We start from the raw sequence: 27794 nt of genomic DNA, 5'->3' as shown, positions 1-27794 counted from the left end.
TTCTTATGGGCATAAAAAACAAATGGGCCAGACATGGTGGCTCACACCTGTAATCCCAGAAGTTTGGGAGGCCCAGGCGGTGGATCGCCTGAGGTCAGGAGTTTGAGACCAGCCTGGCCAATGTGGCGAAATGCTGTCTCTACTAAAAATACAAAACATTAGCAGGGTGTGGTGGCAGGCACCTGTAATCCCAGCTACTTGGGAGGCTGAGGCAGGAGAGTCACTTGAACCCAGGAGGTAGGGGTTGCAGTGAGCCAGGATTACACTACTGCACTCTAGGCTGGGCAACAGAGCAAGAATTCATCTAAAAAAAAAAAAAAAAGAAAAAGAAAGAAAAAAGGGGGATTCCTGGGCAAGATGGCCGAATAGGAATAGCTCCAGTCTGCAGCTCCTAGCAAGATCAACACAGAAGGTGGGTGGTTTCTGCATTTCCAACTGAGGTACCCAGTTCATCTCATTGGAACTGAGTAGACAGTGGGTGCAGCCCACAGAGGGCAAGCAGAAGTAGGGTGGGGTGTCATCTCACCTGGAAAGCCCAAGGGGTTGGGGAACTCCCTCCCCTAGCCAAGGGAAGCCATGAAGGACTGTGCCACGAGAGATGGTACATTCCGGCCTAGACACTACACTTTTCCCACGATCTTTGCAACCCACAGACCAGGAGATTCCCTCAGGTGCCTACACAACCAGAGCCCTGGTTTCAAGCACAAAACTGGGTGGCCATCTGGGCAGACACCAAGCTAGCTGCAGGATTTTTTTTCCTACCCCAGTGGTCCCTGGATTGCAGCAAGACAGAACTGTTCACTCCTCTAGAAAGAGGGCTGAAGCCAGGGAGCCAAGTGGTCTTGCTCATTGGATCCCACCCGCATGGAGCCCAGCAAACTAAGATCCACTGGCTTCAAATTCTCGCTGTCAGCAGAGTAGTCTGAAGTCGACCTGGGACACTGAGCTTGGTTGGGGGAGGGGTGTCCACCATTACTAAGACTTGAGGTAGGCAGTTTCCCCTCACAGTGTAAACAAAACCACTGGGAAGTTCAGACTGGGTGGAGCCCACTACAGCACTGCAAAACTGCTGTAGCCAGACTGCCTCCCTAGATTCCTCCTCTCTGGGCAGGGCATCTCTGAAAGAAAGGCAGCAGCCCCAGTCAGGAGCTTATAGATAAATCTCTCATCTCCCTGGGACAGAGAACCTGGGGGAAAGGGCAGCTGTGGGCACAGCTTCAGCAGACTCAAACGTCCCTGCCTGCCAGCTCTGAAGAGAGCAGCAGATCTCCCAGCACAGTGCTTGAGCTCTGCCAAGGGACAGATTGCCTCCTTAAGTGGGTCCCTGACCCCCATGCCTCCTGATGGGGAGACACCACCCAGCAAGGGTCAACAGACACGTCAAACACAAGAGCTCTGGCTGGCATCTGGTGGGTGCCCCTCTGGGACGAAGCTTCCAGAGGAAGGAGCAGGCAGCAGTCTTTGCTGTTCTGCACCCTCTCCTGGTGATACCCAGGCAAACAGGGTCTGGAGTGGACCCCCAGCAAACTCCAGGAGACCTGCAGAAGAGGGGCCAGACTTAGAAGGAAAACTAAGAAACAGAAAAGAATAACATCAACATCGGGAAAAAAAAGGATGACCACGCAAAAACTCCATCTGAAGGTCACCAACAGCAAAGACCAAAAATAAATCCACAAAGATGAGGAAAAATCAATGCAAAAAGGCTGAAAATTCCAAAAACCAGAATGCCTCTTCTCCTCCAAAGGATCACAACTCCTCACCAGCAAGGGAACAAAACTGGACTGAGAATGAGTTTGATGAATTGACAGAAGTAGGCTTCAGAAGGTGGGCAATAACAAATTCCTCCGAGCTAAAGGAACATGTTCTAACCCAATGCAAGGAAGCTAAGAACCTTGAAAAAAGGCTACAGGAACTGCTAATTAGAATAACCACTTTATGGAACATAAGTGACCTGATGGAGCTGAGAAACACAGCAAGAGAATCTTGTGAAGCATACAGAAGTATCAATAGCCGAATCAATCGAGCGGAAGAAATGATATCAGAGATTGAAGATTATCTTAATGAAATCAAGTGTGAAGACAAGATTAGAGAAAAAAGGATGAAAAGAAATGAACAAAGCCTCCAAGAAATAAGGGACTATGTGAAAAGACCAAATCTATGTTTGATTGGTGTACCTGAAAGTGTACATTTCAGGAGTAATGAAACTAAGTTGGAAAACATACTTCGGGATATTATCCTAAAGAACTTCTCCAACCTAGCAAGACAGGTCAACAGTCAAATTCAGTTAATACAGAGAACATCACGAAGATACTCCTCGAGAAGAGCAACCCCAAGACGCATAATCGTCAGATTCACCAAGGTTAAAATGAAGGAAAAAATGTTAAGAGCAGACAGAGAGAAAGGTCAGGTTACCCACAAAGGGAAACCAATCAGACTAACAGCAGATCTCTCTGCAGAGACCCTACAAGCCAGAAGAGAGTGGGGACCAACATTCGACGTTCTTAAAGAAAAGAATTTTCAACCCAGAATTTCATATCCAGTCAAACAAAGCTTCAAAAGTAAAGGAGAAATAAAATCTTCTACAGGCAAGCAAATGCTGAGAGATTTTGTCACCACTAGAACTACTTTACAAGAGCTCCTGAAGGAAGCACTAAATATGGAAAGGAAAAACTGGTAACAGCCACTGCAAAAACAAACCAAAATGTAAAGACCATTGACACTATGAAGAAACTACATCAACTAATGGGCAAAATAACCAGCTCGCATTATAATGACAGGATCAAATTCACACATAACAATATTCACCTTAAATTTAAACAATCTAAATAGTCTAAATGCCCGAATTAAAAGGCACAGACTGGCAAATTAGATAAAGATTCAAGACCCATCAGTATGCTGTATTCAGGAGACGCATCTCACTTGCAAAGACACACATAGGCTCAAAATAAACGGATGGAGGAAGATTTACCAAGCAAATGGAAAGCAAAGAAAGCAGGGGTTGCAACCCTAGTCTCTGATAAAACAGAGTGAAACCAACAAAGATCAAAAAAGACAAAGAAGGGCATTACATAATGGTAAAGGGATCAATGCAACAAGAAGAGATGACTATCCTAAATGTATATGCACCCAATACAGGAGCACCCAGATTCATAAAGCAAGTCCTTAGAGACCTACCAAGAGACTTAAACCCCCACACAATAATAGTGGGAGACTTTAATGCCCCACTGTCAATATTAGACAGATCAACGAGACAGAAAATTAACAAGGATATTCAGGACTTGAACTCAGCTCTGGACCAAGGAGACCTAATAGACATCTACAGAACTCTCCACCCCAAATCTACAGAATATACATTCTCAGCACCACTTAGCATTTATTCTAAAATCAACCACATAGTTGGAAGTACAACACTCCTCAGCAGATGCAAAAGTACAGAAATCATAACAGTCTCTTGGACCACAGTGCAATCAAATTAGAACTCAGGATTAATAAACTCACTCAAAACTGCACAAATACATGGAAACTGAACAATCTGCTCCTGAATGACTACTGGGTAAATAACGAAATTAAGGGAGAAATAAATAAGTTCTTTGAAACCAATGACAACAAAGATACAACATACCAAAATCTCTGGGACACAGCTAAAGCAGTATGTAGAAGGAAATTTATAGCACTAAATGCCCACAGGAGAAAGCGGGAAAGATCTAAAATCGACACTCTAACATCACAATTAAAAGACCTAGAGAATCAAGAGCAAACAAATTCAAAAGCTAGCAGAAGACAAGAAATACCTAAGATCAGAGCATAACTGAAGGAGATAGAAATATGAAAAACACTTTAAAATGTCAATGAATCCAGGAGCTGGTTTTTTTGAAAAGATTAACATAATAGACCACTAGCCACACTAATAAAGAATTATAAATAAATAAATAAATAAATAAATAATGAGAAAAGGGAGATCACCACTGATCCCACAGAAATACAAACTACCATCAGAGAATACTATAAACACTTCTATGCAAATAAACTAGAAAATCTAGAAGAAATGGAAAAATTCCTGGACGCATACAGCCTCCCAAGACTAAACTAGGAAGAAATCGAATTCCTGAATAGACCAACAACAAGTTCTGAAATTGAGGCAGTAATTAATAATCTACCGACCAAAAAAAGCCCAGGACCAGTCAGATTCACAGCCGAATTCTACCAAAGGTACAAAGAGGAGCTGGTACCACTCCTTCTGAAACTATTCCAAACAACAGAAAAAGAGGGACTTCTCCCTAACTCATTTTATGAGGCCAGCATCATCCTGATACCAAAACCTGGCAGAGACACAACAAAAAAAGAAAATTTCGGGCCAATATCCCTGATGAACATCGATGTGAAAATCCTCAATAAAATACTGGCAAACCGAATCAAGCAGCACATCAAAAAGCTTATCTACCGTGATCAAGGTGGCTTCATCCCTGAGATGCAAGTCTGGTTCAACATATGCAAATCAATAAACGTAATCCATCACATAAACACAACCAGTGACAAAAACCACATGATTATCTCAATAAATGCAGAAAAGGCCTTCGATAAAATTCAACACTACTTCAAGCTAAAAACACTCAATAAACTAGGTATTGATGGAACATATCTCAAAATAGTAAGAGCCATTTATGACAAACCCACAGCCAATATTACACTGAATGGGCAAAAGCTGGAAGCATTCCCTTTGAAACCCAGGACAATACAAGGATGCCCTCTCTCACCACTCGTATTCAACATAGTATTGGAATTTCTGGCCAGGGCAATCAGGCAAGAGAAATAAATAAAGGGTATTCAAATAGGAAGACAGGAAGTCAAATTATCTCTGTTTGCAAATGACATGATTGTATATTTAGAAAACCCCATCACCCCAGCCGAAAAACTCCTTAAGCTGATAAGCAACTTTAGCAAAGTCTCAGGATATAAAATCTAAGTACAAAAATCACAAGCATTCCTATACATCAATAATAGACACACAGAGAGCCAAATCATGAGCAAACTCCAATTCACAATTGCTACAAAGAGAATAAAATACCTAGGAATACAACTTACAAAGGATGTGAAGGACCTCTTCAAGGAGAACTATAAACCACTGCTCAGGGAAATAAGAGAGGACACAAACAAGTGGAAAAACATTCCATGCTCATGGATAGGAAGAATCAATATCGTGAAAATGGCCATACTGGCCAAAGTAATTTATGGATTCAATGCTATCCTCATCAAGCTACCACTGACTTTCTTCAGAGAATTAGAAAAACATGCTTTAAGTTTCATACGGAACCAAAAACGAGCCCATATAACCAAGAAATCCTAAGCAAAAAGAACAAAGCTGGAGGCATCACGCTACCTGACTTCAAACTATACTACAAGGCTACAGTAACCAAAATAGCGTGGTACTGGTACCAAAACAGAGATATAGACCAATGGAACAGAACAGAGGCCTCGGAAATAACACCACACATCCACAACCATCTAATTTTTGACAAACCTAACAAAAACAAGCTATGCGGAAAGGATTCCCTATTTAATAAATGTTGTTGGAAAAAATGGCTAGCCATATGCAGAAAACTGAAACTGGACCCCTTCCTTACATTTTATACAAAAATTAACTGACGATGGATTAAAGAATTAAACATAAGACCTAAAACCATAAAAACCCTAAAAGAAAACCTAGGCAATACCATTCAGGACATAGGCATGGGCAAAGACTTCATGACTAAACCACCAAAAGCAATGGCAACAAAAGCCAAAATGGACAAATGGGATCTAATTAAACTAAAGAGCTTCTGCACAGCAAAAGAAACTATCACCAGAGTGAACAGGCAACCTACAGAATGGGAGAAAATTTTTGCAATCTATCCATCTGACAAAGGGCTAATATCCAGAATCTACAAAGAACTTAAACAAATTTACAAGAAAAAAGCAACCCCATCAAAAAGTGGGTGAAGGATATAGACAGACACTTTTCAAAAGAAGACATTTATGTGGCCAACAGACATATGAAAAAAAACTCATTATCACTGGTCATTAGAGAAATGCACATCAAAACTACAAGGAGATACCATCTTGTGCCAGTTAGAATTATGATCATTAAAAAGTCAGGAAACAGATGCTGGAGAGGATGTGGAGAAATAGGAACACTTTTACACTGCTGGTGGGAGTGTAAATTAGTTCAACCATTGTGGAAGACAGTGTGGCAATTCCTCAAGGATCTAGAACTAGAAATAGGATTTGACCCAGAAATCCCATTACTGGGTATATACCCAAAGGAATATCAATCATTTGACTATAAAGACACATGCACACATATGTTTATTGCAGCACTATTTACAATAGCAACGACTTGGAACCAACCCCAATGCCCATCAATGATAGACTGGATAAAGAAAATGTGGCACACATACACCATGGAATACTATGCAGTCATAAAAAAGGAGTTCATGTCCTTTTCAGGGACATAGATGAAGCTGGAAACCATCATTCTCAGCAAACTAACTCAGGAACAGAAAACCAAACACCACATGTTCTTGCTCATAAGTGGGATCTGAATAATGGGAACATATGGGTACAGGGAGGGGAACATCACACAATAGGGCCTGTTGGGGGATGAGGGGCCTGAGGAGGGATAGCATTAGGAGAAATACCTAATGTAGATGACGCGTTGATGGGTGCAGCAAACCACCATGGTACATGTATACCTATGTAACAAACCTGCACGCTCTGCACATGTATCCCAGAACTTAAAGTATAATTTAAAAAAAGAAAAGAAAATATAGGTAGAGATGATAAATAATATCAAAAACTGGGATTTACTGAGATGTACCTGTCAAATCACTCTGTATTGTTTTCCAATATGTAAATGAAACTAAAAATAGTCTCCAGTTTTTTTTTTTTTTTTTTTTGAGATGGAGTCTCGCTCTGCTGCCCAGGCTGGAGTGCAGTGGCTGGATCTCAGCTCACTGCAAGCTCCGCCTCCCGGGTTCACGCCATTCTCCTGCCTCAGCCTCCTGAGTAGCTGGGACTACAGGCGCCCGCCACCTCGCCCGGCTAGTTTTTTGTATTTTTTTAGTAGAGACGGGGTTTTACCATGTTAGCTAGGATGGTCTCGATCTCCTGACCTCGTGATCCGCCGTCTCCAGTTTTTAATTAAAACATGAAATATCCACACATTTTGCTTTGAGAATAAATATGTTTTGAAAATAAAAAAAAATGAGAGAGTTAACAATATAGATTTTTAAAACTCTTTAAATGAAAACTTTATTTTAGCACTTTAAAAATTAAAAAGCACTATCACATCCATCATTTGAATCTAAAATGACCCTATGAGCTAGGCCTCGCAAGGATTTATATTATTGACATTTTATAGATTGAAAATTGAGAACCCCCCAAATTAAAGTAAATTGTCCAAATTCAAATAGTGGGAAAATGGTGTGGTTAAGATTAGTCATAGCTTTAAACCTGTGGTTAATTGTCACGGAACCATAGTCTTCCCCTCCTTCCTCTACTTTTCTGGGAGGTTATAAACACCATAGGATTATGGAAATTGGTTCTTAATTAAAATCTTGGAATAAATCCAATTATGATAGAGGTAAGATTTCAGATAAGCAACAATAACAAAAGATATGTATGAGCAACTAGTTACCCTGGAGGATGAACCAGGCCTTTTACTATTTCCTGGTTCTGTCTCTGGTGAATGTTCTCATTCAAAGAGAATCTGCCTTCATTTCACACAAATCATCCACAGCCTTTAGTTGTCTCTTGCCATCACCCCTTTCCTTCATATTAAGCCAAAGGCAAACTGCATAAAACAAAAGCCTGTTTTATTAAGTACCAGTACATGGATATGGTGGCACTCGTCTGCTAAGTTCTGATAGTGCTCTTCTTGGTCTCTTAAGCAGAAGTTACAGTAACAGTGAGGAGCACATGGAGAGGAAGGGAGATGAGAAAGGACAAAAAACCCAAAACAACCGTAAGTAAAGAAAGAGAGAAAGAGGAAGAGGGAGGGAAGAGAAGAGGGGAAGAGAGGCAAGTAAAGGAGAGAGAGGAGGATAAAATATTATATATCCAAAGAAAAAAACACTGGACAGAGAGTCAGAAGAACAGATTTTAAGGCCTGTGATCAATAGCTGATGATGCATGAATCCCTGAATACCTTTAAGTCTCACATTTCTCACCTGGAAGATGGATTCAATGGGCTCTGCCTTTTCCTGGGTGTTGAAGGTCAAATAGCACAAGGGAGGTAAAGATATTTGAAAACAGCATCGACATTACCACCTACAGCGAGTGGATACTAAGATTAAATCATCGCTTTTTTTTTTTTAAACAAGGGAATTTGCTCAGACTCTGTCCAGGCTTTCCTTTGGAGTCAGCTTGCCATTATTTAGCAGCTGACTTTGCCTTGCCTCCTCCTCTTTTCTCCGCCTGCTGCTGCCTTACCTTTGACCTTATAAGGGTGACTTAATGCCTGAGAAGGGCCAAGTAAGTTAGAAGTAAAGATAACAATCAAATTAGTCTACTTAGTTCCATGTTAACAAAAGCTTTAATCTGGGGGGAAAAAAAATCAGAACTTGTTAACACCTCAAATCTATGAGGCATATTACAAAGTGCTTTCAAGTTATGTCATTAGAACCTAACAATAAGACTGTTAATGAAGCAGAATGATGATTAATGTCACCTTTTAATAGATGAACAAATAAAGTAACAGTTGTAAAACTGGGACTAGAACCCAGGATTCCTCTGCCAGTACTCTAATATGGATGTTTGCTGAGAAACCCTGAGCAGTACATAAACAACCATCACTTCATCACGATATGTTCCTAGCCCAGGGTGGCCAGAGGAAGCCCTTTAACACTTAACAGATGCCAGCTGCTGGCACAGGCTTCCCCACTCTAACCACAGGATGCAAATGTGGATAAGCTGCACAGGTTAATTAGGAAGGCTGGAATTACATCAGCCCCCAGTGGTAACAATTGGGTGTCTCGTAGGAAATATAATATAATATTCCATGAAAAATTAAAGTTTCTTTGGTAAAACTAATGAAAGAAGGGAGATTAAGGGTGAGATTTTATGGGAATGATACAAATATGCATATTTTTCATCTTTTGGAATGGAGGTTTAAAGAATGCTGAGATGGCACATAAACCGGAAGCATATTATCTAAATAAATAACCATTAAAGTAACTAATAATGGTCATTATAAGCAACTTGAAAGAATAATGTAGAAGTAGAAAAATAAGATGAAGGAATTGGGATGTTCTTGTAAATGGGAAGTTTACATCAGAGAGACTCCCTGTTTATATCAGGGAGTCAATGGATAATATTCAAAAAAGGTAAGACTAAGACTACTAAGTTACACTTACAATCACTAGTAGAAAGAGAAACCTATGATTACTCTGTTAGAAGAAAACGCACTCAATGAAAAGCAAAGGAAATATAGACAACATGGTAATATATTTTAAAAAATTAATAATACAAAAATCAAAATGTTATAATTTAGACCATAACTGTCGTATTAATATATGTAAATAGGTTAAGCTCACCTATTAAAAGAAAAAGGCCCCAAGTGGATCACAAAGTAAAATTCAATTATACGATGTATGCAAGTGCACATCAAAAACAAAGAGACTCAAAATGCTCAAAGTAGAACAGGCAAAGATATACCAAGAAAATTCAAATAAAAAGAACATAAGGGTTGCAATATTCATCAGGAAAGGTATTAAAGTAATTAAACTCTATAATGAAAAATATTACATCTAAAGTAAAGATTCAACATCTATGAATATTTCTACAACAAAAAATACAATATCAACATTCATTTAAATCATAAGGGTAAAATAAATCCACCACAGTAATAAAAAAATTATCCTATCTCAATGTATGACAAATCAAGTAGCCATATATATAAACATTACATATATGTAACTAAATGTAGCAATACATATAACATTTATTACTAAATAAGCAAAGATAGAATATACCTAAATAACATAATGATAGTAGATCTTAGTACCACTTATGAAACTCCACATGTATAACTCTATATATATGATATACTAATCTCACTACCACTTACTAACTCTATATGTAGAACTCTGTATGTATGATATACTAATTCCAAAAAGAGAAAGTAGTATAATAGTGATATGCTAATTCCAAGGAGAGAGAAAGTAGAAAGCAGAGAGAGTACATTTAAGTATTTAAGAAATTGATTAGAAAATTGGTGATTTAAAGGTATACATATTTAGTAATTTCCTGAGAGTAGAAATAGTAAGAGAAGACATTCGCTGAACACAATGTAATAAAACTATAAATTAATAACAAAACTTTAAAGCATAAAAATTCAACTTTAAATAAAGTTACTTCAATCTATTCTCAGGTCAAAGAGGAAATGAACAAACAATAATATTAGGATATGAAATATAATAATAAAAACTATTATGTATCTGAAAAAGCCACACTAAAGAAAATTTAATAGTCAGAAAGCTCACATATCTAACAAAAAATAGCCATAAATGAATTAAAATTTCAAGTGAAGTTATTTATAAAATGCAAAATATATATACAAATATAGAATTAATACATAATACAGATAAATGTGGAAAATAATGAATGAAAAAAAAAAGAACTCTATTATGAACAAGTAAACCCAAAAGAAGTAGTACTTTAAAATCTATCAACCAACCATTAGCTAATAGAATCCGCACACACAGAAGAAAGTAATTCTCTGCAAAATAAACTTTTATTATTTCTTTAATTACCTATTTTAGGCTTTCTCAATTGAGTGAATATTTACAAACCTCTACAAAACTAAGTGATCTAATAAGACATAAATGATTGAAAGTTATCATAAAAGAAAGAAAAAAAAATAAACATGTCAGTGCTACAGAGAAAATTGAGAAAGTTGTAGTGTTTATCTTCCTTTAAAAGCACCAGGTTCAGGCATTTTCATAGGTGAAACACACCAAACTTCTACGTAACAAATAAAGCCCTTTGTTTATCTAATACAGTCAATAGAGAATAAAGAGAAAGTAGTTTTTAAGAAAATTATGTAACATTGAAACCAAACTTACAAGGACAGCCTGATTTAAAAAACTATATGTCAATTAAACTTATGAACATTAATGCAAAAACCTATTAATACTTGCAATTAATATTTAATCACATATTAATATTCAATAGCACATTAATAATTATATACTAATTCCAGGTAGTATTCATACCTCGAACCTGCCAAAATGTTTCAATAATAAAAATGTGTGACCATTTTTAATTAAACCTAAGGAGAAAAGTAAATATATGATCATCTTCAAAGATGCAGCAACAACATTTGATAAAATTCAGTAACTAGGCATAGATTCCCAGCAGACTGCTTTTCCTGAAAATAATAACTAGAAATTCTGAAGACACAACTGATAAGTGAATAAAACCCATTTTTCCACTCCCTACTTTGCCAAAAAAACAAACAAAAAAAACTACCTGAAGACTTTGGAGTGTAAGTAGTCTCCACAATTTCAAGGAGGAATAAATCCCATAGTATTTTACATACCAAAAAAAAAAAAAACAAGAAAATATGAACCACTCTCAAGAAAAGGGACAGTCAACAGAAGCAATCCTGAGATGACCAAGAGGTTGAAATTATCAGAAAGAACTTTAAAGCAATTATTTTAATTATGCTAACTTAGGTAAAAGAAACTATGCTCATAAACAATAAAAATATAAAATTTCTTAAGAAAGTAAAACCTATATATACTAAAGAACTACATGGATATTTTAAAACAAAAAGGTATAATATTTGAAATAAAAAATACTGGATAGAATTAATAGGAGAATTAAATGACAAAGAAAAATTTCAGTGAACATGAGGACCGAGAAAAGAAAATTATCCAATTTGAAGATAAGTCAGAGAAAATAATGGGAAGAAATAGAACTTCAGAGACTTGTGGGACAGTATCAGAAAGTTTAACATACATGTAATTTAAGTACCAGGAAAATAAATAGAAAGAAAAAATTAAATAAAAAGTAATAGTCCCAAACCTCCGAAACTTGTTGAAAGATAAATTTACAGATGTAAGAAGCTTAGATAATCTCAAACAAGATAAATACAAAAAAAAGCACATGTAGCACATGAAAGTCAAATTTCTAAAACTAAAGATAAGGATAGAATGTGAAAGCAGTCAGAGAATATAAAGAGGAATAGCAGTTCAAATCATTGTGGACCTCTCATCAGAGATGGAAGCCAAACAACAATAGAACAACATCTTGAAAGTGCTGAAAGAAAAAAGAAGTAATAATGTCAAGCCAAATTCTATAACTAGAGTAAATATTCCTCAAGAATTAAGACTAAATAAAAGCATTTTCAGAAAGAAAAACTAAGAGAATGTATCATCACTAGATTATACTACAAGAAATGCTAAAATGTAATTTTTCATGTATAGGAAAAATGACTTTAAAGGGAAACGAATCTTACGGAAGAAATGAAGAATATAATACATGTTAACATCTAAGTAAATATAAAAGACTATTTTATCTAAATTTCTTTGAAATACTTATGATTTATTAAAGCACAAGTTATAACATTATCTTGCAGGTCATGGATTAAAAGCATGAGCCCACTGTGTGATTTCTACAACAAACACACTTTAAATACAAAGACATGAATAGGTAGAAAGTAAATGGATAAAAAAATGCTATGTGTATTACTCCCTTTTTATACTGCTATGAAGAAATACCCAAGACTAGGTAATTTATAAAGAAAAAAGTTTAATGGACTCATGGTTCTAAGTGGCTGGGGAGGTCTTACAATCATAGCGGAAGGTGAAGGAGGAGCAAAGGGACGTCTTACATGGTGGCAAGCAAGAGAGCATGTGCAGAGGAACTGCCCTTTATAAAACCATCAGATACATAGAGATTTATTCACTATCATGGGAACAATATAGGAAAAATCTACCCCCATGATTCTATTACCTCTCATCAGGTCCCTCCCACAACATGGGGATTATGGGAGCTACAATTCAAGATGAGATTTGGGTGAGGACATGGCCAAATCATATCACTATGCAAACTGTAAGTATAAAAATGACACAGTGGTTATAATAAGATCAGATTTTAAAATAAACTTTATAGCATAAAATTTTGCCAGAGATAAAGAAGAATACTTCATAATGAAAAAAAGATTCAATTCACCAGAAAGACACCAATCACAAATGTGCATGCACCTAATAACAGACTCAAAATATGTAAGGCAAAAGTTAACAAAATTGAAAAGAAAACGAGAAAATTCCACAGTGATAGATTTTTGCACTCCATTCAGTAACTCTTTAAAAACCACACAAAAAATCAGTAAAAATATATATAATCCAAACAGCATTATCAAACACAATATCCCAATTGATATTTGTAGAAAACTACAAATAAAATTCAAGTGCACATGACAAATTCACAAAGATGTATCATAATGCACTTCATAAAACAAATCTCAAAGTATCAGTAAGGAATGAAATTAAAGACAGTATGCTCTCTAAATTAGAATTAAGTAGAATTAAGATATCTATAAAAACCTGAAGTATTTGGAAATTAGCCAAAACAACTTATAATGTATCCATGGATCAAGAGAAAAATCACAAGAAAAATTTAAAAATATCTCTAAATGATAATAGAAGCACAACATATCAAAAGCTCTGGGATGCAGCAAAAGTAATACTTAAAAGGAAATTTATAGCTGTAAGTGTTCATATTAGGAAAGTTTAAAATCAATAACCTTGGGTTGCACTTTAAGCAGTTAAAAAAAGAAAAAGAAAAGTAAACCCAAAGTAGAAGAAAGGAAATAATAAAGAAAAGAGTAGAAATGGGCCGGGCGTAGTGGCTCACACCTATACTTCCAGCACTTTGGGAGGCCGAGGTGGGCAGATCACCTGAGGTTGAGAGTTCGAGACCAGCCTGACCAACATGGAGAAACCCCGTCTCTACTAAAAATACAAAAAATTAGCTGGGTGCGGTGGTGTATGCCTGTAATCTCAGCTACTTGGGAGGCTGAGGCAGGAGAATCACTTGAACTCGGGAGGTGGAGGTTGCGATGAGCCGAAATCACACCACTGCACTCCAGCTTGGGCAACAAGAGTGAAACTCTGCCTCAAAAAAAGTAAAAAATAAAAGAGCAGAAATCAACTAATTAGTAATTAGCAAAATAATAGTAAAAATTAACCAAGCAAAAAATATGTTCTTGTTAAAAACCAACAGAATTGGTGTGATCATCAACAGAAAAGAAAAAAGAGGGAAGACACAGATCACTGATATGGTTTGGATCTGTGTCCCCACCAATTCTCATCTTGAATTGTAATCCCCAATAGAAAGACGATTGGATCATGGGGGCATATTTCTCAGGAATGGTTTAATGCCATCCTCTTGGTACTCTCCTTATGATAGTGAGTGAGTTCTTGTAAGATCTGGTCATTTAAAAGTGTGTAGCATCTCCCCACTTTCTCTCTCACTCCTGCTCCTACCATGTGAGATGCCTTGTTCCCCTTTTCTTTATGCCATGACAGGAAGTTTCCTGAGGCCTCTCCAGAAACAGAAGCTTCTGTATAGCCTGCAGAACCCTGAGCCAATTAAACTCTTTTTTTCTTTCTTCATTTTTTTGAGATGGAGTCTCATCTCTGTCACCCAGGCTGGAGTGTAGTGGCTCAATCTCGGCTCACTGCAACCTCCGCCTCCCATGTTCAAGCAATTCTCCTGTCTCAGCCTCCCAAGTAGCTGGGATTACAGGCATGCACCACCATGCCTGGCTAAATTTTTTTTATTTTTAGTAGAAACGGGGTTTCACCATGTTGGCTAGGCTGGTCTTGAACTCCTGACCTCAAGTGATCCACCAACCTTGGCCTCCCAGAGTGCTGGGATTACAGGTGTGTGCCACTGCATAATAACAGACTCAAAATATGTGAGGCAAAAGTTAACAAAATCTCTTTTTTAAATAAATTACCCAGTCTCAGATATTTCTTTATAGCAATGAGAGAACAGAATAATACAGAAAATTGGTAGCAGGAATAGGGCATTACTATAAAGATACCTAAAAATATGGAAGCAACTTTGAAACTGGGTAACAGGCAGAGGTTGAAAGAGTTTAGAGGGTTCAGAAGAAGACAGGAGGATGAGGGAAAGTTTGTAACTTTCTAGAGATTGGCTGAATGGTTATCACCAAAATGCTGATAGTGATATGGACAGTGAAAGCCAGGCTGATGAAGTCTCAAATGTAAATGAGAAACTTGTTTGGAACTGGAGCAAAGGTCACTTTCGTTATGCCTTAGCAAAGAAGTTGGCTGCACTGTGCCTCTGCCCTAGGTATCTGTGGAACTTTCAACTTGAGAGTGATGATTTAGGATTATGTAGTGGAAGAAATTTCTAAGCATCAACACATTCAAGATGTCGCCTGGCTGCTTCTAAGAACCTAGTCTCATACACATGAGCAAAGAAATGACTTAAAATTGGACTCATATTTAAAGAGGAAACAGCATAAAAGTTGGAAAATTTGAAGCCTGGCCATATGGTAGAAAGGAAAAAAAAAAAGTCCATTTTCAGGGGAAGGATTCAGGTAGGCTGCAGAAGTTTGCATAAGTAAAAAGGAGCAAGTGCTCATAGCCAGGACAATGGGGAAAACACCTCACAGATATTTTAGAGGCCTCCTTGGGAGGCCCTCCCATCACAGGTCCTGAGGCCTAGGAGGACTAAATCCCCAGTGTTAGAAGTGGGGACTAATGGGAGGTGATTGGATTATGGGGGCAGATTTAGCAGGAATGGGTACCATCCTCTTTGTACTGCCCTCACTATAGTGAGATCTGGTTGCTTAAAAGTATGCAGCACCTTCCCCTTTCTCTTGCTCCTGCTCCCACTATGCAAGATGCCTCACTCTCCCTTTTGTCTTCTGCCATGATTGGAAATTTCCTGAGGCCTTCACAGAAGCAGAAGCCACTATGCTTCCTGTATAGCCTGCAGAACTATAAGCCAATTAAACTTATTTTCTTTATAAATCACCTGGTCTTAAACAGTTCTTTATAGCAATGAGAGAACAGACAAATAAAATCACCAATATCAGGAAAGGAAGAAGATATCACTAAATATCTTATGGACATTAAAGGGATTATAAGGAAATAATATTAACAACTTTATGCCTTCAGATGCAACAACTTAAATAAACAACAAATTACTTTAAAAATATAATTTATCAAAATTAATATGAAATAAAAAAATTAGTCCTCCTAGGCCTCAGGACCTGTGGTGGGAGGGCCTCCCAAGGAGAAAAAATTATGAGAAACACAATATTTATAAAATAAATTGACTTTATTATAAGAATTTCCCACCAAGAAATGATCAAGCCAAGATTTCCCTTATTAACTCTATCAGACAGTCAATGAAAAGATAACTCCACTTATATACAAAACATTTTAGAAAATAAAAGAGGAGGGAACATTTTCCAACTTGTTTTATGATGGTAGCATAGCCAAAATATGAAAACCTAGCAAAAACATTTTAAAAAATGAAAATAACAGAGTAATACCCATCATGAACACAGGCACAAAAATTATCCATAAAATATTAGCAAACTAAATCCACCAATGCATAAAAAGAATAACATGTCACACCCAAATGTGTTTATCTTAGGAATGAAAAGCTGACTTAATATTTGAAAATCTTAATAAAAATAAGACTTTCAAAAATTAGGCAAGCTGATGAAAAATAAATATGCATAAATAAATATGCAAATTCTAAAAAGCAAGACTAATAAATGGGGAGTAACTCAACCAGATATTGATACATAATATAAGGTTATAATAATTAAAACCATTTTGAGCTTTAAGAAACACAAATGGAATGGAATAGAGAATCCAGGTATAGAAACTCACAGAGAAAAGTACTACATTATAAAATAATAAATATAAAATATTAAATATATGATATTGAGAAATCTAGCCTGTCATCTGTATAAAAATTAAAGTTGATTGTATACTTTCTTCTTTACTCAAGGCAAATTTTAGATGAAATATAAGTCCATTGTTAAAAGTAAAATAAAATTACTAGACAAATACTTGGAAATTTACTTTATAATTATAGTATGGAGAAAGCTTTTCTCAAAAAGATATAAATTTAGAAGGCTTGAAAGAATGAGAAATTTGATACCTGTATTAGTTTGTTTCACACTGCTGATAAAGACATACCCCAAATTGGGAACAAAAAGAGGTTTAACTGGACTTACAGTTTCACATGGCTGGGGAGGTCTCAGAATCATGGCAGGAGGTGAAAGGCACTTCTTACATGGTGGTGGCAAGAGAAAATGAGCAAGAAGCAAAAGCAGAAACCCCTGATAAACTCATCAAATCTCATGAGACTTATTCACTATCCCAAGAATAGCACTGGAAAGACCAGCCCCCATGATTCAATTACCTCCCCCTGGGTCCCTTCCACAACATGTGGGAATTCTGGGAGATAGAGTTCAAGTTGATATTTTGGTGGGGACACAACCAAACCATATCAATACCCCAAAACTAAAGGTCATGAAAAATAGCATAATAACGTTAAAAGAGATATGACAAACTGGGCAAAATTTATTTGCAACATATAGGACAGCAAAAGATTTCAGTGCTCTAATACACAAATAGCTCTTACAAATCAATAAGAAAAAAATCAAACAAAAAAAAATACCAGCTATAGTCATAAATAGGCGGTTCACTGAAAAATAAAATGGCTTTCTAATCCAAGGATAAAAACACATACCATTCTTCAAATTCTAGTGATGCAATTCAAACCCCAAATAGGAGACTTTTCTTTACTATTTCACTGGTAATGTAAAAAGGTTTTGTAATATTTGATATTGGTGTGAGTGTGTGGAAAAGATTGCCCTCACACTTCGTGAAAGTATTAATTGGTATCACCTGTCTGGAAGGCAATTTGACTATACTCATCAGTTAAAATTTACATGACTTTGACCTAAAAATTTCACTTCCAGGAATTCATTAATACATTACAGAAACAATTGCACATTTGTGCAAAGTACTGCAAGCAAGGATATTTGTAGCAGCACTTTGTAGTAGCAACAGTAAAAATAGATACACATCAATGAGGGACTGGCTAAATAGATTAAGCTTAAGATGTAATATTCTGCACTATTAAAAAAACACTGAGATTGATCTATAGATGATTATATAAATCTCCAAAGTATACCACTGGTAGATATTATAGCATGAGGCAGGACAGTCTATGGCATGTGCTTTCATTATGTAAAATAATACATAATAAATATGTGTGTAGATATATACTCTTAAATGTGTATAAGTGAGACCTTGATATGGTTTGACTGTGTCCCCACCCAAATCTCATCTTGAATTGTAACTCCCACAATTCCCATGTGTTGTGGGAGGAACCCAGTGGAAAGTAATTGAATTATGGGGGCAGGTCTTTCCTACACTGTTCTCACGATAGTGAATGAGTCTCATTAGGTCTGATGGTTTTAAAATGGGAGTTTCCCTGCACAAGTTCTTCTCTTGTCTGCCACCATGTGAGATGTGCCTTTCACCTTCCACCATGATTGTGAGGGCTTCCCAGCCACGTGGAACTGTAAGCCCAATAAACTTTTTTCTTTTGTAAATTACCCAATCTCAGGTATATTTTTATCAGCAACGTGAAAATGGACTAATACAGACCTTTTTATTCTTTTATATTTATAGATTATTTATTTTAAAATACACAAGAAACTGCTGACTATCACCCATGGAGAGAAGGCTGAAGAACCGAGGGTCTGGTGTAGAAGAGCGAGTTCCTGAAAATGAACATTTTTGTAATATTTAAATATATATTTTACAATGTGTAATATTATTATTGAAAAAAATCAACAGTTTTAAAAACTAATGAACTTAATAAATTAATCACTTTCTGCATCCATGAAAAGAGTAAGCAAAAATAAGTTTTTTATGTAGTATGCAGAGTGTTAGGAAAGTCAGTCACTTGATAAACTTATGCTTTTTTCTGTATCTTGAATATATTTCAGACCCTACTATGCGCTAGTCCTAATGCCAGTTGCTTAAAGGACAATAAAATCAATATTTTCCCTCGAGGAATTCACAGTTCAATGGGAAGAACACACATTCAGTCTTAGAGGAAGACTGTTGTTTCTCTGGCTTAGATCTAAAATGTTTACTAAAGGCAGATGCCTCGAAGACCATGACAGGAACTTACCCAATTCAGCATTCTCCTCTGTAGACCTCCCCAAGTCTCTTGGTAGTTGTCAACATCTGTGAAACAGTTGACACACCTCACCACCCCCATGTCACTGAACTTCCAGGAATGATCCCAAGAGACATTTTGTAAGAAGAGCGACTACCCATTTTGGTTCTATCCACTGAGCTTTACAGAATAATTTCAATTCCCAGAGGCATTCCACTTTTTAGCTACCTCTTTGGAATGTTCTTTCCCTTTGGTTCTCTTTCTTTGGCTAACTCCTACTCAATATTAAATATTGGCTCAAGTGTTTCTTCTGAAAGTTTTCTCTGATTATCTGACACACAAATTCGGTCGAGGGCATTTTCCCCATGTTCCCACAGCTCTTTCTTACTTACATTTAGCTATTTATTTGTCATGTCCTCATACTAAAATACAAATTTACTGATATGGTTTGGCTGTGTCCCCACCAAAATATCAACTTGAATTGTATCTATCAGAATTCACATGTGTTGTGGGAGGGAACCAGGGGGAGGTAATTGAATCATGGGGGCCGGTTTTTCCCATGCCAGTCTCGTGATAGTGAATAAGTCTCATGAGAATTGATGAGTTTAACAGAGGTTTCCGCTTTTCCTTCTTCTTCATTTTCTCTTGCTGTGGCCATATAAGAAGAGCCTTTGCCCTCCCGCCATGATTTTGAGGCCTCCCCAGGCATGTGGAACTGTCAATTAAACCTTTTTTTGTTCCCAGTTTGGGGTATGTCTTTATCGGCAGTGTGAAAACAAATTAATATATTTACTTAAAGTTGTATGCCTGAAGGCTGACATAGAGTAAGAACTCTAGTTTGATGATTTCAACTTTCATGATTTCACTATCCTCCCTTGGGTTCTCCCAGCTTACAGTGCCAAACTGAATTTTCAGGTTGTTTTCCCTGCATGTCCATCCCTGCTGCACCACTTCTTCAAGTCTAAGATATATACTCACTTGTCCAGGGACATCCCAGGGAAGGTAAAGTTGCCCAGGCAGATGCGATTGACAGCACTCAGAGGAATCCGCTGCAGCTGCACACAACTGAGCATGATGAAGTCGTATTTGCAGATCAAGAGAGTCTTTTCCGTGACCAGCAGAATTCTCTCCTGCTCATTGTTCCAGTGGTCTATCCTATAGGAATCGTCACAGCAAATAAAAATTGACGACATAGCCTGAGTCAAAAACAATGATATTCACATCTCTCCTAGCACAGAAAACAGTGACGTTTGATGAACTCAGAAGAGAGAGGGACTGAGAAATACCTAATACCACACCACTACCCCACTTGGTCTGGTCCCATGATTAATGAAGGAGGAAAGGTGGAAGATGATGGAGAACTATTTCATCATCCCAGAGGTCAAAGATGGTTGATTATCCACGATGGAATCCATTAGGGGAATACCCAGTGTGTGTTGTGTTAGCAGTCAACTGACTCATACTTCCCCACATCTTCCCAGTTCTCTAGGAAACTTCATGGAGGACATCTTCCCTCATGGACACCAAAAATATCTCTCTGTTCTAGCTCAATCCGTACCACAAATTTACTCACCATGAACTAGCCTACGCTAATTTCCAAAGGTTGCATTGCTGACTGGAAGTATATTGGAGACTTGAACACAGGTCCGCTGTCTTCCAAGTTATCTCATTCCTATTTGCAGCTCATCCTACCATATCCTTGTGGTAGAAATGTGAAACAAGTGAAGTGAGATTTTTATGAACCAGAGTAAAGTAGATAAGGAGATAAACTAGATAAGTGTTTACTGAATTAATTGGCCTCAGATGTGAGAGCCTTCCAGGACACGCATGGAACATTCTGACTGAGAGTTCAGAATTTCTCCAACAGAGAGAACAGAAAGAAAAAAACAATAGCTTCTTGTTAAAAGAGAGTGAACATGGTTCATAATTCCCCCACACCGACAGCGCTTTTGCTGTCTGCTTACCATAGCCTTTAGGATACAGCACTTCGAGACTTATACTAGAATTGTTTTAGTACATGTTTTGTTTTTCCCTAAAAAACTGAAAAGGTTGATTGGTGACCGATTCTTGTCTGAATCCTCACCACACAGAATCAATCTAATATGTAAATGGTATGGGCACCCCTTTCCCACCATTCTCCACACAGTAACCACAGTGTAATTCTTAACATACAAACTGAATGATGTCACTCCTCGTTCACTTTATTAAATAGCATCCCCTTGAGTTTAGGTTCATAACATGGACTACACGCCTGTATAATCCGGCCCCTACTCAGGGTCATCTCAGAGTAGGCTGAAAACACTCATTGTTCAAGTCATGGTTCAAATGTCTCATTCAAAGAGGATTTCCTAAACTCTGTATAAACTTGGCCTCATTGTATTTCCTCAAAGCAGACATATTTTCCTCCTTGTGGCATTTATCACAGTTTGTAAGAAGTAATGAAGTATAAAATGCTTAGCAATGGGTACCATGTGGACACTGACCAATCAGAATATACACCACAATACTGAAGATAGGGAAATGCTAATAAGTACAAGCTGAATAGGCTGAGTATCAACCCTGTGTGTGTGTATGCGTGTGTGTGTGTGTATGTGTATGCGTGTGTGTGTGTATGTGTGTATGTGTGTGTTCCGTGAAGGCAGAGACTATGTCTGTTGGGCTATTCACTCCATCCCCATCAGTCAAATAGCCTGCACTAAATACATATCTATTGAGTGGATAAATAAGTTCCAGTTATCATCATTTTGGAAGCCTTTTGGTGGTGTGAGGATGGAGGTGGAAATCTGTAGCTTTATCACCTACTAACTCTGAAAATTGGACTTTTAACCTTTCTATGGCTCAGGTTCCATGTCTGTGAAATGAAGACAATACTAGTACTTACATCATCCATTTGGGGAGAAGATTAAAAGAAATGATTCTCTGTTAGGGCTTTATAAATTAGCTGTTACTATTGCTGGAAGGCACCTGTGTCACTAAGTGACTTGGGTAACCCAATTATGTGCCACTTCACAGTGTAGTCTAATGACAGATAGGCAAGATGAAGTTAGGAGTTGAATCAATAGGAGGACATACAGGAGAAGATACAAAGGACACAAAAAGGGAGACAGAAGTGAAAGAAAGAAGCAGCAGAAAAAGGAAGAAAAGAAGAATGAGGTCATTAATTGAGGTCCTAGTATATGCCTGCCATTATATATTGATAAGTATTAGTTCTATATCTTACCACAACCCTTTGAAGAAGGTTATGGCCAAAAACACTGAGCTAGATTACCCTAGTAAGGTTAGTGGTATTGTGAAAGGAGATGGCATAAAGTTTAAGAGAGCTGGTTTAAGTCTTGGTTCTACAGTTTCCATCCAGTGGATACTCACCTCCATACAGTGATACTCACCTCCTCCTCCTCCGCTTTGAGAGAAAGAGGAAATTCTTGAGAATCTGCTTGACATTCTCAGTCTTAGTCAGAAGGAGATGAAGACTAAAATTTCTTATCAGATATCTACATAAACTTCCCTAAATAGATTGCATCTACTTAGCAGTAAGTTATAAGCTGCTGCCTAATAAACCAGACTTGTTTTAGTCTAAAAAAACTTCAGCTTTTGGTTGAATGGTTTTACTGAAAATGTCAGCACTCCATAATGAGATGTATTTTAAAAGGTAAAGGATTCAGAAAAAAAGGAGGATTCTTTTTAGGAATACAGAGTGCTCTGCTCTGACACAAACTCTGCATAATTTACATGTCAGAAATATCTAAATTCAAGTAAACACACAGGCTTATAAATAGTTTGGGGCTACCATCTCAAGTTCCTGGGTTGTATGTTTATTTATTTAGACATCAATCACAATTTTTCCCCTAAGAACTCATGGAGAAACATTAAATTGCATATTCCAAATATTAATAGCACTGAGCTTTAAGTGACAATAGCAACAAATATAGGAATAGGAATAAAAATATACTGTGTTTGTACAGCTTAGAGAGGTTTACAAGGTCCTTGAATATCAACACTGGTCTTTAATCTTCACAAGAACCCTTTGGTCTAAATGTTATTACCCTTTTTTTGAAGACAAAGAAACTAAGGTCTACCGACCCTTAAAATGACTTGTTCAATGCTTTGCACCCAACAAATGGTGGTGCAGGGAGCTGACACAGGTACTGAGACACCATATCCAAGCATAGTGTTTGCCTTCTCCTCAGTACTACCTACATTTAAAAAGCGGACCCTTCAGTGTGGTGTGGAAACATGGTAAAACCAATCTCCTCAAGAAGTTGATGTGGAGAGACATACCATTCCCGGAATTGTTCCTTCTAGCAAACTTCTTCAAAACAACAATCAAGACTGTCTTTTTCCACCCTTGTCCTCTTTCAGTGTTCCTAGCTTGGGGAAGAACCCTTCCTCCATCCAGTTCTTCAAGCTAGAGACCTGGGAGTCATTCGGATTCGCCATATTTCCTCACATTCCATGCCAAGTCCTACAAATTTTACTCCTAAGGTAAAGATGTCAATGCCACCCACCTCTCTCCATCTTCCGCTTCACCATTCTAATTCAGTCTTTCATCATCTCCCGCCTAGATGATTGCAATCACTCTCGCACTAGGCTTGGGTTCCTAGCCATCCAAACCTGATTCCCTGACATATACTCCTGCTCCCTTCCAATCCCTTCACCCTACTGCAGTGAGGGGATTCTTTGGAATAAAAAAGCAAATCTCAATCGCATCTTTACTGCCCTACCCTGGTTTAAAACACTTCAACAGTTCTTGCTCTTCTGAGAAATGACCGAAACCCTTAACCTGGTCTAAAAGTTTCTGCAGGGCCAAGCTCTAACTACTTCTTCAATTCCCTCTCAGGGCAAGTCTCTCCACTCCATTTCCTTTATCTTCTTTCAGATCCTTGTATTCACCATGCTCCCTCCAACTTAAAGGCCTTCGTACATGTTGTTCCCTCCGAAGGCAATGTTGCTCAGGATCTCCACCTAGTTAACTCTGATAGAGCTGAGCTCCATTACCCTTTACTCCAGCAAACCTTCTCAAACCTCTGTGGCTACTTCTCTTCTTTCCGACATACACTTTCAGACCACGCATATGTCCCCCTTATGGTACTTATCTTGGATGCTGTTTTATAGTTATTTCTATGATTACAGAATTCATGTCTGTCTCCTCTCCTATACTGTAAACTTGAAAAATACAAAGTCAGTTCTTAGCCTTTTGTCTCCAAGGTTGTGGTATCCAAAACATACTTCTGAAATGAATTACTAAAAAAACAAGCTATCCTTGCACTGCAAAACCTATATGCCTTGGTTCATTCTGTTTGGGGAACCCAACTTTCAGGTTTATACATTGAAATAGTACCTCACGAAATGACATATTTTCTGTCAATAAACAATCAGTAACATTGGGGAAATGTTCAGGCCAAAATAGTGAGAAAGAGCAGGATATAGAACGTTACCTGTGGTATCCTTCCAATTTTGTATCAACAACAAAATCATCCACATTATCAAAATGTGAACAGTGATTATTTGTGAGTAGTGGAATTTCAGGTGACTTTTATTACTTTTTATGCTTTTATTTGCCAGAGTTTCGTTTTTCTGACCACACACAAATTAAATTTTTTGATATGAGAGGAGAGGTATTTTTTAAATAAATTAGCCATCCTTAGGTTTTCGGCTTAAATGCTATCTATTCCGTGGAGACTTACCCTCACCTCCCCTACCCCCAAGTGGCTAATATCTTTCCTCCCTTTAAATATGCACAAGGCCAGGCATGGTGGCTCAGGCCTACAATCTCAACACTTCGGGAGGTCGAGGTGGGAGGCTCACTTGAGCCCAGGAGTCTGAGCCCAGCCTAGGCAACATAGGGAGACCTTGTCTGTACTAAAAATAAAATAAATAAAAAAGTTAGCTGGGTGTGTTGGTCCGTGGCTGTAGTCCCAGCTACCCAGGAGGCCGAGGTGGGAGGATCACTTCAGTCCTGGAGTTTGAGGTTGCAGCAAGCTATTATAGCACCACTGCACTCCAGCCTGGGGTACAAAATGAGACCCTGTCTCATTCAATCAATCAATTAATCAATCTGCACATGCCTCTATCAGTGCTTCAGTTGTGGCCCTAATCACAGTTTTCTTTATATGACAGTGCTTTCTATCCTACCCATTTCTCCCCCCACGCATATTAAATGGATGCCCCTCTAGTGTAGAATCAGTGTTTTATTTTTATCTGTGTCTCCTCACTGTGCTCAGCAGAGAGTCCAAGAGAGAGCAGGGGCTCAATAAATAAGCAGGTCACAGAACGAAATATATAGAACCAGGAGATCCATTCCCTCTGTCGTGAGAGCCTGTCTTCCCTGGTGAAGGAGTCTGTGCATCTCATCTAGTTGCCACTTTTCCTCAGCACCATTATCACTTCCCCAATTGAGGAGGAGCCTAGGTTCTCACCCAGATAAAAAAGGCACCCCAGAGCTCCGTGAGTCTTCAGTTTCCTGGGATGACAACAGTTTCACCAGCAGAGGGCAACAGTGAACTAGGAATCACAGGCTAGACCCATCCCGAGAGCTTCCAGTGTCCACACCCAGTTACTCAAATCATCACAGATGCCCTCCCAGTGGCCCCAGCCCCACACCCAGCAATACTTTCAGTTGCTCTTTTAAGGCTGTGTCAAATTAGTTTGTGGTTTGGAAATAATTTCCTTTCAAGAAAGATTTTCTTTTAATATTATTCTCTCTTTCTCTCTCCCTCTCTCTTGCACACACACACACACATATACACACACACACACACTCAGTAGAGGCATCTTCTTTGATATTAAATAGTTACTATTGCTGATTTACAAATCAACCTTCATGCACCTTCAAACCTCTTAGCCTAGCCCTTGGAAAGATAGTATCTTGGCTAACCAGGAATCAGCAACCCAGGAGGAAAAAACTGAATCATTCATTCCACACATATTCCCTGATCACCCACTGGGTTTCAGGCCCTGAAGAGGATCCAGTTTTGTTTTGCTCTTCAAAAAACACACAGATAAAAAATGCACGGCATTAAAGCAAAGCAATTTCTCTCCCTCTGAGTTAAGTGGAGTCTTGGAAAACCTTTAGCTAAATAATCCACATATTCACATATTTTTCTTTCAGTCATTTGGTTACTCTTTCCCTGGGTCTTTCCAATTTGCTTAAAATAGAGGGCCCTCAAAGTAAACACAGGACACTAATAGAAACCCAATTGTCACCAACCTTCCTTGTTCCCAGGTTTCCTGACTTGTCTCCCTGGAGTTCACCTTCCCCCCCACTATCCCATGCAGCCAGTCACATACCAGGCTCTGTACTAATTACCAGGAACAGAGAGAATATCATACCACTATTAAGGAATATACAATCCTCGGAGATGTGAGGGGTAAAAATGTAAGGAAGAGTAGTGTGGTGTAATGAGGCTTGGCAATGGTAACTCAAGCCCACAGAAGCTGAACTCCGGTCTCCAGATTCCCAGCCTCTTGCCCATAGGGTTTGCTACTCCAAGCATCTATTCAATGCTCTTTCAGAAGGTTCTCTTATCAACACTTCATTTCCTGCTGTTTGGTAAAAATCTCAGGGTTGGAAAAGCACAAGTAGCAAAGTACGAATGATTCTTTGAAATGTTCACAAGGAAAGGACTCAGGAGTATTTATTCATTTTGTTAACACTTCTTTAAGCTGCACTTAATATAAGACAGATAGAGTGTCCCCATAAAAGACAGGTAGGAAAGACCTGGAAACACCCATTTATGTGTCCCCTAAAAGCTACTTTTTCTCTTTAGTAAGGAAAATCCTACCATGAGTTCAATCATATTGTTGCAGTTGATTACAGGAAAAAAAAAAAAAAGTGGCCATTTTTTTTTCTTTATAAAACAAAGGGCTTTGTAAGTTCTAAAAATTCAATAAAAATCGCAAACATTAAGTTTTAGTTGAAAGAGATACACACCCAAACACACACATACACACACACACACATACACACACCCCAGGTTTGACGCTTCTGAAATTTACATGTACTGAGGAATAATTCTGCCATGAATTTTTCTTAGATTATAACAACAGAAGCCTCCATCTATAGAGGGTCTTCTATGGATCAGGTATTGTGCTAAGTAGCTATGTATATATCATCTCTTTTAATCTTCACCAACAATTCTGATAAATACAGATGAGCGCAAGATTCCTGAGCAGTGATGGGTTTTCTATCACACAGGTTTGGGGTCGGAAATGCAGCTCTGCCACTTACTAGCTGTACAATCTTGTAAAAGTTACTTATCCATTCTAAGATTTGGTTTTCACGTCTCCAACATGAAGATAATAATAGTATATTCCTCGTAGGACTGTTGTTAGGATAAAAGAGATATGACATATGGAGAATTTAATGCAATACAAAACACACACAAATATTCAAATATTGTTGGTTATTAATATGATGGTGATGATGATGAAGATTCTTCTACATCCCTTAAACACTTTGTATATTTATTGAATAACAAATGAGTTAATGAGGGGATGAGTGAAGTAAATCTACTGAAAGAGAAGTCCTCAAGCCTATAATAGTTTTCAGACATACAAAA

General features: G+C 37.8%; 1 protein-coding gene across 1 annotated transcript in view; it reads right to left on the bottom strand.

Moving 5' to 3' along the window:
- Positions 1–27794, bottom strand: part of TPRG1 (tumor protein p63 regulated 1) — a 149120-nt gene that overhangs the window by 63627 nt on the left and 57699 nt on the right. Inside the window, exon 4 of the mRNA XM_038003060.2 lies at positions 20215–20391. Within this exon, the coding sequence (XP_037858988.2) occupies positions 20215–20391 (177 nt within the window). The remainder of the gene's footprint in view (positions 1–20214; positions 20392–27794) is intronic.

This window comes from Chlorocebus sabaeus, chromosome 15 (genome assembly GCF_047675955.1).
Source record: "Chlorocebus sabaeus isolate Y175 chromosome 15, mChlSab1.0.hap1, whole genome shotgun sequence".
Lineage (NCBI taxonomy): Eukaryota > Metazoa > Chordata > Mammalia > Primates > Cercopithecidae > Chlorocebus > Chlorocebus sabaeus.
This window is presented reverse-complemented; position numbering and strand designations above follow the sequence as displayed.